At 51.9% G+C, this 14,999-nt stretch overlaps 1 protein-coding gene across 1 annotated transcript in view; it reads right to left on the bottom strand.

Annotated features, from left to right (window-relative positions):
* The window catches only part of NWD1 (NACHT and WD repeat domain containing 1), a 51,280-nt gene extending 36,897 nt beyond the window's left edge, over nt 1–14,383 (bottom strand). The window contains exons 1-3 of the mRNA XM_077777058.1: nt 14,253–14,383; nt 7,821–9,093; nt 497–700 (exon numbers count right to left, since the gene is read on the bottom strand). Coding sequence (XP_077633184.1) covers nt 497–700; nt 7,821–9,055 — 1,439 coding nt within the window. The 5' untranslated portion in view covers nt 9,056–9,093; nt 14,253–14,383. The remainder of the gene's footprint in view (nt 1–496; nt 701–7,820; nt 9,094–14,252) is intronic.
* Nucleotides 14,384–14,999: the final 616 nt, after the last annotated feature.

Genomic DNA, 14,999 nt, shown 5'->3' with positions numbered 1-14,999 from the left:
CTGGTTACACAACATTGTGGATGTGTTACATGTTACTGAATTTGTACGTTTTAACACGATGCATTTTATGTTATGTGAATTTATCTTCAGTTTCAAAAACAAGTTAGTTGTGTAATTGGTGATGTGGAAACCCTTGAATGCCCCGCTGGTTCGCTGGGGAAAGGGATAGAAGGATCTGGAGGGGCGCCTGGGTGGCTCAGTCGGCTAAGCAGCCGACTTCAGCTCAGGTCATGATCTCACAGTTTGTGAGTTCGAGCCCCACGTGGGGCTCTGTGCTGACAGCTCAGAGCCAGGAGCCTGCTTCCGATTCTGTGTCTCCCTCTCTCTCTGCGCCTCCCCTGCTCACACTCTGAGTCTCTCTCTCTGTGTCTCAAAAATTAAATATTAAAAAAATTTTAAAAAATAAAGAGAAGAAGGATCTGGAACAAGGAAGAGGCTGACGAGTGAGTCCTGGCCCTCGGGCACCCAGACAGCACTACCGCCACGCAGGACTCACCTGTGGGCCACGGCCAGGAGCGTGAGGCCATCCACGGGCCGCCGGGCCAAGCAGTGGCCCAGATCCCGACGAAGCCGCACCCAGAGCAGCGGTGGGAAACGCAGCAGCTCCTTGCTGGGCGGCGTCCAGTCCTGATAGACGGCCTGCAGGACCTCGTCATCCAGGGACAGGACATCCTTCAGCTCTGCCTCTGAGAGCCCGTGCCTGCAGGGAGGAGGGACAGGCCCAGAACACTCTGTTTCCTGCAGCTGGAGGACACAGGAGCCCAGAGAGGGACAGGCGTGGCCAACAAGGTGCACAGCACCCAGCCTGTCACCCAAGGGGCCACTCTGAGGGACGACATTTGGACGGTGCCCAGCAGGCGCCGGTGCCCGGTTACAGCCGTGCCCGTCGCGTAAGACCTTCCGGATCTTTCCTTCTGCACGCACACACCTACAGAGCCGCGGGCCAGCCTCTCCCCAGCCTCAGATGAGGGAGACAGGAGGTAATTTAGAAAAACAATGCAGAAACCATCTGTGCCCACGCCGGCCTCGCTGGCGTCTCCTGGCCTGGGAAAGGGCAGAGCGAGAGAAAGGAGGTGGCCCTAAAGGGGGTGGGTGATGAAGTTTCGGTGCTGCGCTCTAGGGACTTCCTGATACCTGAGGGCATCAGGCTGGGCAAGCTGCAGATTTGCCTGCACATTTCGTCCAAGAAGGCAGCACTCAGAGTTCCCGTTAGAGCAAGGGAAAGAGGCAGGCTGGCTTCCATGTGCACCTTGTGGGGTGCACACACCTCGTGTGCACGCACTTTTGTGTGTGTGTGTGTGTGTGCACGTGTAGTTCTCTGATGTGGATTGAAGTCTCCCTCTCTCTCTTTTTTTAAAATTTTTAATGTTTAGTTTTATTTTTGAGAGAGAGAGAGATGGACAGAGGTGAGTGGGGGAGGGACAGAGAGAGAGAGAGAGAGAGAGAGAGAATCTGAAGCAGGCTCCAGGCTCTGAGCTGTCGGCACAGAGCCCGATGTGGGGCTCGAACTCACAAACTGTGAGACCATGACCTGAGCCCAAGTCGGACGCTTAACCGACTAAGCCCCCCAGGCGCCCTGAAGCCTTCCTTTGGATCAGAACACCTACCACATTCTTCACACGTATAGACACCTGCTCACTAGCGCTCTCTAGTGTACAACAAGGTGTGGGTCCCTGGGCTCTCTCCTGCGAGAACAATCACCTTTGCCGATCGCAGCTGGAATATCACTGGGGCCTGACTCCTCACCTTCCCCAGCGGGTAAGCCACACCACCCTGTCAACCTGCTTTCCTCTTGACGGTTTTCTCCAAACCAGAATTCCCGGGAGCCACATTCCGGGGGTTGGGGGGTCCATTTGATAGCACCCCTCCTGGTCTCCTCCTCGAAGCCCCCCTCCTTCAGGATGGAAGCTTCTTTCCTCCTCTCTGACACACCCTCAGTGCAAATCAAGCTTGGGTCCCCTCCTTTCCGGCTCAAGTTCAATGGCTCTTCCCACCCGATCGAGATGGAACAAGGTGGCAGCCTACTCTAAGGAAGCCGCAGCCCCACGTTCCTGGGCATCGTGTCCCTGAGCAGGGCCCTCTGGGGAGGGACCAGGCCAGGCCATTCATTCTCAGAGAAGCAGACAGCAGGTCCTGGACGCTCAATGTCTCGTCACTTAACCGTCGGCAGTTTTGTTCAACCGTTAATCACGAGTATCATTTGTACGAGCTGCCATATTGACTCTTGGAGGACTAAGAGCTAGACACCCGTGAAGCCTATCTTGTCATTCCCAGAACCAGGTGGGGGATAACAGGAGAAGAGCACGAAGAGGTTGGGTAACACTGATCGCCAGAGAGAAGGTAACCCAATCCACGTCACACGGGAAAGAGCAATGAGGTGGGGTCCGGGGAGAGAGACATGGCTCTTGGAGCAGGTGGGTCCCTCTGAGAAGGTCCGACCGGAGCCAAGGGGGGAAGGGAAGGGACTGGAGTGAGATCTGGGGCCAGGGTGCTCCAGGCGGGGGGCGGGGGGTGGAAGGCAGCCAGATCCAGCAGGCCTTGGCAAGGACTTTGGATACTTTTCTCAAAGCATGGGGAAGTCCCTGGAAGGGTTAATCAGGGCAGGACACGGAATCAGATTTATGATTTTAGGATCTCACTCCAGACAGGCGTCCAAACCATGACTTGTACATGCTTGTCCAGAGAAGCATTGTTCACGAGAGTCAGAGGGGGAAAATAGTCCAAATATCCATGAGCGGATGAGTGGATAAACCAAATGTGGCTGCTATGGACTGAGGATGTGCGTCGAGCCCAGATCCATACGTTGAGGTCCTAATCCCCAGGGTGACGGTATTAGGAAGTAGGGAAGTGATTAGGTCATGAAGTGGAACCCCACGAAGGGATTAGTACTCCAGAGAACTCCCTCATCCCTTCTGTCACGTGAGGACACAGCAAGAAGCTGGTCGTTTATGGACCAGGGACAGAGCTCTCAGCAGACACTGTATCTGCTGGCACCTTAACCTTGGACGCCCCAGCCTCCAGAACTGTGAGGCACAAATCATTTAGAAGCCCCCCACTCTATGGGCGCCTGGGGGGCTCATTCGGTTGGGTGTTCGACTCTTGATTTTTTTGGTTTTTGGCTCAGGTTGTGATTTATTTAAAAATTTTTTAAATGTTTTATTTATTTCTGGGAGAGAAAGACAGAGAGAGACAGAGAGAGACAGTGTGAGCAGGGGAGGGTCAGAGAGAGAGGGAGACACAGAATCTGAAACAGGCTCCAGGCTCTGAGCTAGCTGTCAGCACAGAGCCCAGCACCAGGCTTGAACCAACGAAGCTTGAGATCATGACCTGAGCCAAAACCAACGAAATCAGGAGTCGGATTCTTAACTGACTGAGCTACTCAGGTGCTCTGAGGGGATTTTATATATATCCCCATATATATATATATGTATGTACATATATAGAAAGAGAGAGATGATATGATAGATTATAGATAGACATAGATAGATAGATAGATAGGTAGGTAGACAGACAGATGGAAGCTTGGGTGGCTCAGTTGGTTGAGCGTCTGACTTGATCTCAGCNGGCTCCAGGCTCTGAGCTAGCTGTCAGCACAGAGCCCAGCACCAGGCTTGAACCAACGAAGCTTGAGATCATGACCTGAGCCAAAACCAACGAAATCAGGAGTCGGATTCTTAACTGACTGAGCTACTCAGGTGCTCTGAGGGGATTTTATATATATCCCCATATATATATATATGTATGTACATATATAGAAAGAGAGAGATGATATGATAGATTATAGATAGACATAGATAGATAGATAGATAGATAGATAGACAGATAGATAGATAGATAGATAGAGATAGATAGGTAGACAGACAGATGGAAGCTTGGGTGGCTCAGTTGGTTGAGCGTCTGACTTGATCTCAGCTCAGGCCGTGATCTTATGGTCGTGGGATCAAGTCCCATGTGGGGCTCTGCACTGACAGTGTGGAGCCTGCTTGGGATTCTCTCTCTCCCCCTCTCCTGCTCTCTCTCTTTGTCTCAAAAATAAATAAATAAACATTAGAAAAAAGATAGACAGACAGACGGAACAGACAGCAGACAGGGCCTCTCTCAGGCTACAGCTTCTCACCCTGGAACTGCCGACATGGGAACTCTGTCACCATCTGCGGTGGGGACCGTCCTGGGCACTGTGGGGCGCTGAGCGGCATCCCTGGTCTCCACCCATTCAATGCCAGCAGCGCCCCCCACCCTAAGTTATGACAACCAAAAGTGTCCCTGGACATGGCCAGGTGTGGGCCCCCTGGTCTGGAAGGACTCAGTTCTGCTCACAGAGCCAGGCTCTCAAACCACCGCAGCCACTGATGTGCTTTCATGCAACGAGAGGCACCGAATCAGGGCCCCTGCAGGCGCCCTCCATAAACCTCCTGCCCGCCAGCCCCTGGGGGGGCAGCTCCTATACCCAGCGAGGCCCTCGGCTTTGCTAATTGGACCAGACGTGGGGCCAAGCAGGCCAATCATCTCTGTCTACCCGGATTTTGGAATCAGGACTCTAGAAGGAGCCAGTGCGATGGTGCCAGTTCTCTGAAATAGGGGCTAATGACCCCAGTGGAAGCTTGAGACGAATGGAAGTTCCCAGGGTTGGGGGGAGGGGGACAAAGGAAGAGTCCAGAACAGAAGCCAATGGGCAGAGAGGACTCAGAGGTCTGTTCTGTTTCTCAAGGCTTTCTGGTTCCCATGACAACCCACCTCCTCCGTGTAGACTGCTGCATCAGGTTGGCCTGATGGCCCAACACTTATTTCTGGAACATTCCCCAGTCTGTCTTTGTACTTTTATAGAAGCAGCCAAGCCTCCACTTTGGGGGGGAGGGGGGAGGGGAGAGCACCGGTCGCAAAATCTGGGGTATGACATGAAATCTGGGGTTTGCCCCGCTGGAGTTAGAAACTGGGTGGCCCTGGGTTCCCCGAGCTCTTCCCGTGGCCTTGGCATAAAGCCCTGTTTCTTACACACTAGCTTCTGTGCCTGGCAAACAAACAAACAGACCCTCACCGGTCGGATCACTGCCATCTTGGCTGATCTGGGGCAAAGGGCAAAGGTCTAGAAGAAAAATTGCCCAGGAAACTGAAGAGGGGAGGCCACCTTGTCCAGCGTTACTGACGGTGGGTCGAGTGTTTCTAAGGGCCGTTCGGGTCAACACAAAGCTTTCTGCTGTGTGTCTGCCAACTGGCCTCCACTCCACCCTCCAGGGGGCCGGACTCTGGCCTCTGGGTGTGTGTGACGGACACACTCCTCTCTCCTGCTCCTGACCGTGACATGACCGTGTGCAGCCCCAAGGCTTTCCGCCTCTCAATAATCTGTCCTTCCAACTCTATAAAGACACCGGCTTGGATTTTCCTCTTTGCTTTCTTGCGGATTCTCACACCACAAGCTTGGGATTAAGGGGTGATGCATTCTGGTGGTCAATCCTTCAGAGCATTTGGCTTTAGAAAGGTTTTTCTGAGATCTCCCCATATATTGCTTATTAAATACTGAGAGGAGCTTGCAAATTTACGACGGGAAAAATAATTCATGCCCAAGAAGGGCTGAACACAGCTCAGGTTGAACCTAAGTGCAACCACGAGGAAACATCAGACCCAGCCAGGTGGGGGGACCTTCTACAAACTGCCTCAGCTCAGGTGTGGTCCCTGGACCAGCGGCATTGGCATCACCAGGGAGAAACACGGGATTCTGGGCCCCACCCTACACCTGCCAAATCAAATTCTTTCTAGGAAAACAGGAAGCGAGGTGTGCATCCCCCATTGAGGGCTGAGGAGCGCTGATCTACAAAACAGCGGACCTGGACTCTTCGAAAGGACACAGACAGATGGTGGAATGTTCCAAACTAAAGGAAGCCAGAGAATCTAGACGACTAAGTGCAACATGTGATCCTGGTTTGGATCCTGGATTGGGGACAAATTGGGAGTGGGATGGGGAGGCAGCCATAGAGGACATTTTTGAGACACTTGGCAAATTTTCATTATAAACCATGTACTAAATAATGTAAATGCATCTGTGATATACTTCCTGAATTTTGGAATTGTCCTGTGGTGATGTGGGTTTCTGATGGTCTTTGTTCTTAAGAAATACGTGAAGTGTTTAAAGGCAAAGAGGAGGGGCGCCTAGGTGGCTCCATCAGTTGGGCGTCCGACTTTGGCTCAGGTCATGATCTCACACACAGTTCGTGGGTTCAAGCCCCACATCGGGCTCTGTGCTGACAACTCAGAGCCTGGAGCCTGCTTTGGATTCTGTGTCTCCCTCTCTCTGTCCCTCCTCCACTTGTGCTCTGCCTCTCCCTGTCTCTCAAAAATAAATAAATGTAAAAAATAGAAATAAATAAATAAAGGTAAAGAGGAATCATGTCTGTAATGAACTGTCAAATGATTCAGGGAAAAACTGTGTGTGTGTGTGTGTGTGTGTGTGTGTGTGTGTGTGTGTGTGAAAATAGAGAAAGATACAGAGATACAGAGATAGATACAGAGATACATGATAGATACAGAGATAGATAGATAGATAGATAGATAGATAGATAGATAGATAGATAGCAAGCTAGAGGAAGCTACGGTGGCAAGTCTGTGAGTCTGGGGGAAGGGCATACAGCAGTAGCTCTCACCTAGGGCCTATTCTGCCTGCAGAGGACTCTTGGCAATATTCTGAGACATTTTTGGTTGTCACAGCTGAGGGGGGTGTACTACTAGTATCCAAGGTCAAGGCCAGGAATGCTGGTCTGCTTCCTAGGGTGTATAGGACAGCCCCCACATGCCGATGATGCAGTCCCCAATATCATTAGTGCCAAGACTGAGAAACCCTGATGTGTGGGCATTTCCCCACTATTTTCATACTATAGGGAATTCCTCCCCTAGTCCATAATTTGCAAGTATTTCAAAGTAAAAACTATGCAAAAGAAATTCCATAGGCAGATCCACAGAGACAGGGAACAGGTGGGGCTGCCGGGGTGGGGGTGGGGAGAGACGGCTAACGGGGACGGGGTTTCCCTTCAGGGTGATGGAATGTTCTGGAGACAGATAGCACTTGCCCAACACTATGAATGTCTTAAATGCCACTGAACTGTACCCTTTAAAAGAGTGAACTTCAGGGGCCCCCAGGTCGCTCACTCGGTTGAGCGACTGACTCTTGGTGTCAGCTCAGGTCATGATCTCACAGTTCGTGAGCTCGAGCCCCACGTTGGGCTCTGTGCTGACGGCGCAGAGCCTGCTTGGGATGTTTCTCTCCCTCTTTCTCTCTGCCTCTCCTTCCTTGCTCACGTGCACGCATGTGTGCTCTCTCTCTCTCTCTCAAAATAAATAAATAAACTTAAAAAAAAAACCAACCCAGAGAACATTTTAATACATGAACTGCACTGGGTTGAAGTGTCCCCAGAGTTCATGACCACCTGGAGCCTGTGAATGTGACCTTATCCGAAAACGGTCTTTAGGGACGTGATGAACACACGATGCGGTCACGCTAGATCAGAGTGGGCCCTGCGCCCATGAGCAGTGGATAGAGAAGGAAAGTTGGATAGAAAGATCCACAGGGAGGAGATCACGAGGAGGCGGAGGCAGAGGCTGGCGCGAGGGCATCTCCGGCCATGGGTTGCTGGCAATACCAGGAGCTAAGAGAAAAGCCCAGAACGGATTCTCCCCTAGCGCCTTCAGAGGGAGCACGGCCCTGCTGACGCCCTGACTCCACAGTCCAGCCTCCGAACTGTGAGAGAGTAAATGTCTGTCTAAGCCGCGAGAAGCGAATGCATGCATCCGGTGTCAATTACCAAACCAAGGCATAAACAGTAGAGACTTACCGGGAAGACACGATGTAGCCCAGCACGTGGGCCACCAGGAGGTGCCCGTGTGTCTGCTCCAGACGGGCACACAGTTGGTGCATTGCTTCCTTAGCAGTGGAGGCCAGGGGGGCAGGTATGGTAAAGGAGGCCCATTTCCGGGCCTCCTCGAAGGCCAGCCTCAGCCGCCCTGGGTGCCCACACTCTGGGAGGCTGGCCCAGAGCAGCTCCGTCTGCCCCGGGCTCAGTGTCCTCCTCGAGGCTGCCAGCAGGAGCTGAACCATCTCTTGCCCTTGATTTCCGGAGAGGGGTTTCACCTCCCAGTAGGCCTCTGGGTCTGTCAGCGTCCGCCTCATGGTGTCTAGCATCCCCTGGCCCCCTGAGCAGGCCGAGACTATGAGGTGGACCCTGGGGGGGCACTGGAGAGGCAGCCAGGGGACCCTCCGGGCGCGGCGGATGGACTCCACGTCGTCCACGGAGTCCAACAGAATGACAAGGGACTCGAAGTTTCGGCAGGAGACGGTGTGGAGGAGGGTGTGGAAAAACTGGACCACCCTGGCGTGGGCCTCCAGGACCTGGGCAGGGGGCAGGGGCAGCCCGTAGGCCAGGCACACCTGGAAGCAGATGCTCTGCAGCAGGCCGCGGGCATCGGAGCTCATCTGTGACGTCCCCAGGAGCCGCAGGGCCGTCACTGTCTTGCGGCCGAGCAGCCCCGGTATCTGTTCCGCCAGCTTGCACATCAGAGCTGTCTTCCCGATGCCCGGGGGTCCGAAGAGCACCAGCGGCGAGTGCGGGTGGCCGTCGCTCTGGCGGAGCCGCTGCCCCAGCTGGGTCAGGAGCTCCTGGCGCCCACAGAAAGCCCGATTGGCCTCGGCACTCAGCGCCAGGTGGTGGCGGATCTCCTGGTAGAGCCACGCCAAGTCCTGCCTGGCCGCCTCCAGCTCCCGGAGGTGCTCGAGGACCTGGTGGTTTGCCCTGGCCACAAACTGCTCCCCCAGCTCCTTCAGGTACCGAGCATGAGCCTTGTTTTTAGGGTTCACCAGGTCGCGGCTCCATGGCAGGTGGTGGGCCTTGAGAACCCCGGGCTGCGTGTCGGCAATGCGTCCCTTGAGGCCCCGGAGAAGGTTCTGGGCGTCTGTGTCCAGGCAGCCATCGGGGAGCCGGTCCACCATCTTGAGGGCACAGTCTTCCAGGATGTGTTTGTTGAGGTCTTGGATCTCTCTCAGGAAGACGGTGGCCCCCTGGTCTCCATCCATCCAGCTCAACAGGCCCCGGTCTATCTCCCACTCAATGACTGAAAAAGTGGGGGAGATGGGAAGAAAGTGTGTGTGATCAGCTGGCCCGAGTGGAGATACTTGAGAGACACATTCGGGGGCGGGGGGATATTGATTCTCACACTTAATGTGTGCTGGAGTCACCTGGCGTAACTGTCGATAATATGGTTACTAATGCACTCAAATGTGTTCCAATAAAACTTTATTTACAAAAACAAGCAGTGGGCCGAATTTGGTGGGAGGACTATAGTTTGCCAGAGTCTCCTGGGGGTTCAGAAAACCCCCGTGGCTGGGCTCTGCTTCCAGAAGTTCCGATTCACCAGGTCTGGGTGGGGCCCAGGGGTTTACATTTCCAAAAACCTCCCAGGTGATGCTAAGACTGCTCGTCCAGGGCCAACACCAAGAATACTACTGATTGAGTCATTTTTTTGTTTATTTATTTCTGAGAGAGAGAGAGAGGGGGAGAGGCAGACAGAGGGAGACACAGAATCTCAAAGCAGGCTCTAGGCTCCGAGCTGTCAGCACGGAGCTCGACGTGGGGCTTGAACTTACAAACCACGAGATCATGACCTGAGCTGAAGTCGGAAGCTTGACCCACTGAGCCGCCCGGGTGCCCCTGATTTAGTCATTATTAATCAAAGAAACCTTGGCGTAGGCAGCACAGACATCATATGTGACAAGTGGCCTCATTATAAAACAACACCATCAAACTCAAAAAGTTAGATATGGAATTTCTACAGGAATTGCACTCCTACGTAGGGACCCAAAAAGAGCTGAAAACATAGACAAACAGGCACATGCACACCCATGTTCACAGCAATATTATTCACAGGAGCTGAAAGGTGGAAACAACCCAAGGGCCCCTCAAATGATGAGTGGATAAGCAAAATGTGATCGATCCATATACTTGACGATCAATCGGCCATGAAAAGGAAGAAGCACTGATTCAAGTACAGCATGGATGAACCTTGAAGACATCGTGCTGAGTGAAAGAAGCCGGACACAAGAGACCACCTATGAAACGTCCAGAACAGGCAAATCCTAGAGACAGAAGGTGGTCTGGTGGTGGCCGGGATTGGGGAGTGAGCATTAATGAGTACGGAGTTTCTTTGTGGGGGATGGAAATGTTCTGGAACTAGGTAGAGGTGGTGCTTGCACAACATTATGAATGCACTGAAGGTCACTGAATTGTTTTAACATGGTTAATTTCGTGCTATGTGAATTTCACTTCAGAATCCAATGTTGTCAGTTGCCGGTGCCTCCATCAAACATTCATTCAACAAATGCTTATTGAGCTCCTGCTAGTGCCAGTCTCTGCTCTCCATTCTGGGGCGTCTAGCAGTGAGGAAAATTCACAAAGTTCCCTGTTGCCTTTGTGGAGTGGTAGTCCAGTCTTAGTGAAAAGTGGGGCACATAAACGGACAGACTGACAAATGAGACTATCTGTCTATCCTGGACAGAGAGGGCAGAGCATTTGAGGCTGCAGAAAACTGCTGCAAAGGCATGGAGGCCAGGGAAGACTTTTTTTTTTAATGTTTATTTTTGAGACAGAGAGAGAGCACGAGCAGGGGAAGGGGAGTGAGGAGACACAGAATCTGAAACATCTCTGAGCTGTCAGCACAGAGCCCGATGGTGGGGCTCGAACACACAACAAACCGTGAGATCATAACCTGAGCCAAAGTGGGACGCCCAACCGACTGAGCCAACCAGGTGGCCCCTGAAGTTTTTAATGAGCCGGGAAGCTGAGAGCAAAGGTCAGCGTGTTTTCTTGTAAAGGGTCAGATAGTAAATATTTTAGGCTTCATAGGGCGGGTGGTCTCTGGCACAAGTATTCAACTCTGCTGTTGTCACATGAAAACAGCCATAGACGGGGGCGCCCGGGTGGCTCAGTAGGTTAAGCTTCCGACTTCGACTCAGGTCATGATCTCGCAGTTTGTGGGTTCAAGCCCCGCATTGGGCTCTGTGCTTACAGCTAGCTCAGAGCCTGGATCCTGCTTCAGATTCTGTATCTCCCTCTCTCTCTGACCCTCCCCCGCTCACGCTGTCTCTCTCTCTCTCTCAGAAATAAATAAAACGTTAAAAAAACAGCCATAGACAATATGCAGAAACTAATGTGTTGAGTGTGTTCCAATAAAACTTTATTTACAAAAACAAACGGTGGGCCAAATTTAGCCTCTGGGCCATGGTTTGCTGACCCCTGTCCCAGAGCTTGTGGCAGCTGCCCTGAGGACCCGTATTTTCCAGAGCCAAGAGCAGACACTGATTTCTCCTTGGAGGCCATTGTTTTGAAACTGCAATCAGACCTGAGGAGTTATTTTTTAAGCCGCTTTGGGCTCAGCAGAGGCTCCCAGGTCTCTGCAGCTGAGTGAGTCAGGCCCTTGGAGACAGGGCTCAGTCTCAGAGCCAGAGATAAGAGCCACTCAAAAGTCCCCCCACCCCTCAGCCCTGTGAATGGAGGTCAGGGGTAAAGGCAACTACCAGGGCTGAAATGGGATCCTTCTGGGGCACATTTCAGCAGGAATCGATCCCAGACCTTCTGGTCTACCACCTGTGGGCTGTGTGACCTTGGTCAAATCACTGCATTTCTCCTGTCACATGGATGTACTAGTTTACCCTTGTGAGGCTGTTGTCAGGGTTTTCTGTACAATAATTGAAAAGCTGAGCACCTTAAGCTAAAGCAACAAAGCCAATCTCAAAAGGTTGTAGATTGTTTGATCCCATCCTCTAACACTGTTGAAATAACAAGTTACAGAGATGGACGCAGATTAGCGGTTGCTAGGGCTGGGGTTTGAGGGGAGGGGTGAGTGTGATTCTAAAAGGGTAGTTGTTGGGGGGCACCTGGGTGGCTCAGTTGGTTGAGAATCCAACTCGTGATTTCAGCTCAGGTCATGATCTCATAGTTTGTATGATCAAACCCTGTGTCAGGCTCCGTGCTGATAGCGCGGAGCCTGCTTGGGATTCTCTCTCTCTCTCTCTCTCTCTCTCTGTCCCTCCCCCTCTGTCTCTCTCCAAATAAATAAATAAACTTAGGGAGACCTGGGTGGCTCAGTCGGTTAAGCGTCCGACTTCAGCTCAGGTCATGATCTCACAGTTTGTGGCTTTGAGCCCCTCATCGGGCTCTGTGCTGACAGCTCGGAGGTTGGAGCCTGCTTCGGACTCTGTGTCTTCCTCTCTGTCTCTGTCTCTGTCTCTCTCAAAAATAAATAAACATTAAAAAATAATAAATAAGTAAACAAAAAAATATCTCAATGAAAGCAATTAGCACAACTGGCTTCACGTCATAGAGCAAACAATAGCAACATAGTAAGTGCTCAATAAACAGTAGCCATTGACATTATTATTCACATAAATGGTGTATTCAAACTTGATACGTCATTCCTAATCTTAATTAAAGTATCAGGTTAGCATCACCTGATATGTCAGGTGGGCATCAAGTACCCCTGATATGATGGGATGGGGGAAGAAACTTCACCTCTGTGGTCTTCCTTCCAGAAACATACAGCCCTCCTCTAACCACAAGAAAACCCCAGACAAGCCCAGACTGAGGGGCGTTCTGCAGAAGACATGGCCAGCGTGCCTCACAGTGGCCAAAGTCATGAAAAACAAGGAAAAGCTAAGAACCTGTCACAGCCCAGAGTAACCTGACACATGTCACGTGTCCCTGGATGGGATCCTGGGACAGAAAAACATTAATCTAGTTAATCGTCATGTACCGATGTTAACTTCTTAGTTCCCGCAAATGTACTATGGTCACATAAGACGTTAACTTTTCTGTGTGGAGAACATAGAGACTGTACTATCTTTGTAGCTTTATAACACTGTAATTTCTCTGCAAAATCTAAAATGACACTCATATTAAAAGTTTATTTTTAAGGGGTGCCTGGGTATCTCAGTTGGTTAAGTGTCTGACTCTTAATCTCAGCTCAGGTCATGATCTTAGCTTGTGGGTTCGAGCCCTGCATGGGACTCTGCACTGAGAGCATAGAGCCTCTTTGGGATTCTCTCTCTCCCCCCGCCCCCCGCCGTCCCTACCCGACTCATCCTCTCTCTCTCTCTTTCAAAATAAATAAATAAACTTAAAAACAAGTTTATTTTTAAAAACTGACATGTCATTACTAGAATTAATAAAATATATAATAATCAATATTTTAGTAAAATTAAAATACTGTTAACATAAATTACTATATTCAGTATGTTTAAACAAATCAATATATTTAAAATGTTCATAAATTCATACTTTAAATTTTTTAATGTTTTATTTATTTTTGAGAGAGAGAGAGAGAGAGTGACAGAGTATGAGCGGGGGAGGGGCAGAGAGAGAGGGAGACACAGAATCCGAAGCAGGCTCCAGGCTCTGACCTGTCAGCACAGAGCCTGGTGTGGGGCTTGAACCCATGAACTGTGAGATCATGACCTGAGCCAAAGTTGGAGGCTTAACCGACTGAGCTGCCCGGGCGCCCCTGAATCCATATATTTAATGTGGATAACATGGGTTCATGCTTTTAATATTTTTAACGAGAAATTGACATACTTACTAGCCGTGGTACTGTAAATGGACATATCTGACATATTACTAACCCGCAGATGATAACAAGACTCTGTTTCTTGCCGGCAGCAAACAGTAGGGAAATGGCTTGACGACATTACGTTTTTACAAAACTCTTCCTGGTCGCCAGTGCGGAGGATAGAAGGGCCAGAGGGGGCGGCTCGAAGTGCGCAGGGAAGGGCCAACTGGGAGCAGGGTGATCGACTCAGGTCAAATCCCTACCCCCCACCTTCCTGTGCCTCAGTTTCCAGCTCTGGGGCAGGTGTGGGAGGCTGGAGGACTCAGCAGGGGCTGGCTCTGGGGCTAACGTAAGGTGACCCACTATTCCAGATTTTCCCGGACTATCCGGGTTTAGCCCTGAAAGTCCCAGACAGACCAGATCAGCAGTCACCTTAGAAGCCGTCCCCCAGAGCCAGGAGCCTCCCCCAGAAAGGGAGCCAGAGGAGGAGAGGAGGGGAGGGGCCTAAGAGACAGAGAACTAACCAGGACGTGGCTGAACTCTCGGACCAGTAAAATAAGCTCTTCCAGAAATTTACAGCGGTGCAGGCTGTGGGGTTGGGACGGTGTGTGGTGCGTGCACTTGAACGTGGGGCATTTCCTGTGGACCCCGAGGGGGAGTTCTGGCGGCCTCACCTGACCAGTGATAGCGACGCCACTGCTCCTGGGTGATGAGGCCCAGCCTCCGGGCCTCCTGGGCTCCTGAGTGCAGCACTGAGGTCAGGGTGGCCTCTTCGGGCCCAGGGGTCTCTGAGGTGCCCAGGGACTGCAGCAGGTAGGCGGGGGGCACGGCGTTCTCGTCCCTCCGGAAGCGTCGAGCCACCAACTCCAGGTCGCGAGGCTTGGAGGTCAGCTGGGCTCTCAGAGCCTCCCACTCCTTCTCCTCGATGAGCGTGGGGACAGGACAGGGCCCGTACTGGTCACCTAGGAGGGCCTGGCAGAGAGGGGGGCTCGGGTTCCAGTCTCAGCTTGGGCACTTGGCTCTGGGACCCTGGGTGAGACACACTGAGCCTCCCCCAAGACGGCCCGGCTGTGGCACCACAGCGATAAGTCCATTGAGCCTTAGATCCCCTGCATACAAAGGCACCTGCAAGTGTGCAGCATCTGGCAGGTAAACCCTGAATTTGATCCTGTATCAAGCACCATGGAATCTTCCCTAGAAAACCCTCGGGGGGGTGGGGCGCCTGGGTGGCTCAGTCGGTTAAGCATCCAACTCTTGATTTCGGCTCAGGTCATCATCTCACAGTTTGTGGGATCAAGCCCCGGGTCAGGCTCTGCGCTGACAGCACAGAGCCTGCTTGGGATTCTCTCTCCCTCTCTCTCTGCCCCTCCCCTGCTCACACACCCTTTCTCTCTCTCTCAAAATTGATAAATAGACATAAA

Source organism: Crocuta crocuta, unplaced genomic scaffold (assembly GCF_008692635.1).
Source record: "Crocuta crocuta isolate KB4526 unplaced genomic scaffold, BGI_CrCroc_1.0 scaffold77, whole genome shotgun sequence".
Taxonomy (NCBI): domain Eukaryota; kingdom Metazoa; phylum Chordata; class Mammalia; order Carnivora; family Hyaenidae; genus Crocuta; species Crocuta crocuta.
The sequence above is the reverse complement of the archived record's forward strand: the minus strand, read 5'-3'. Positions and strand labels throughout refer to the sequence as shown.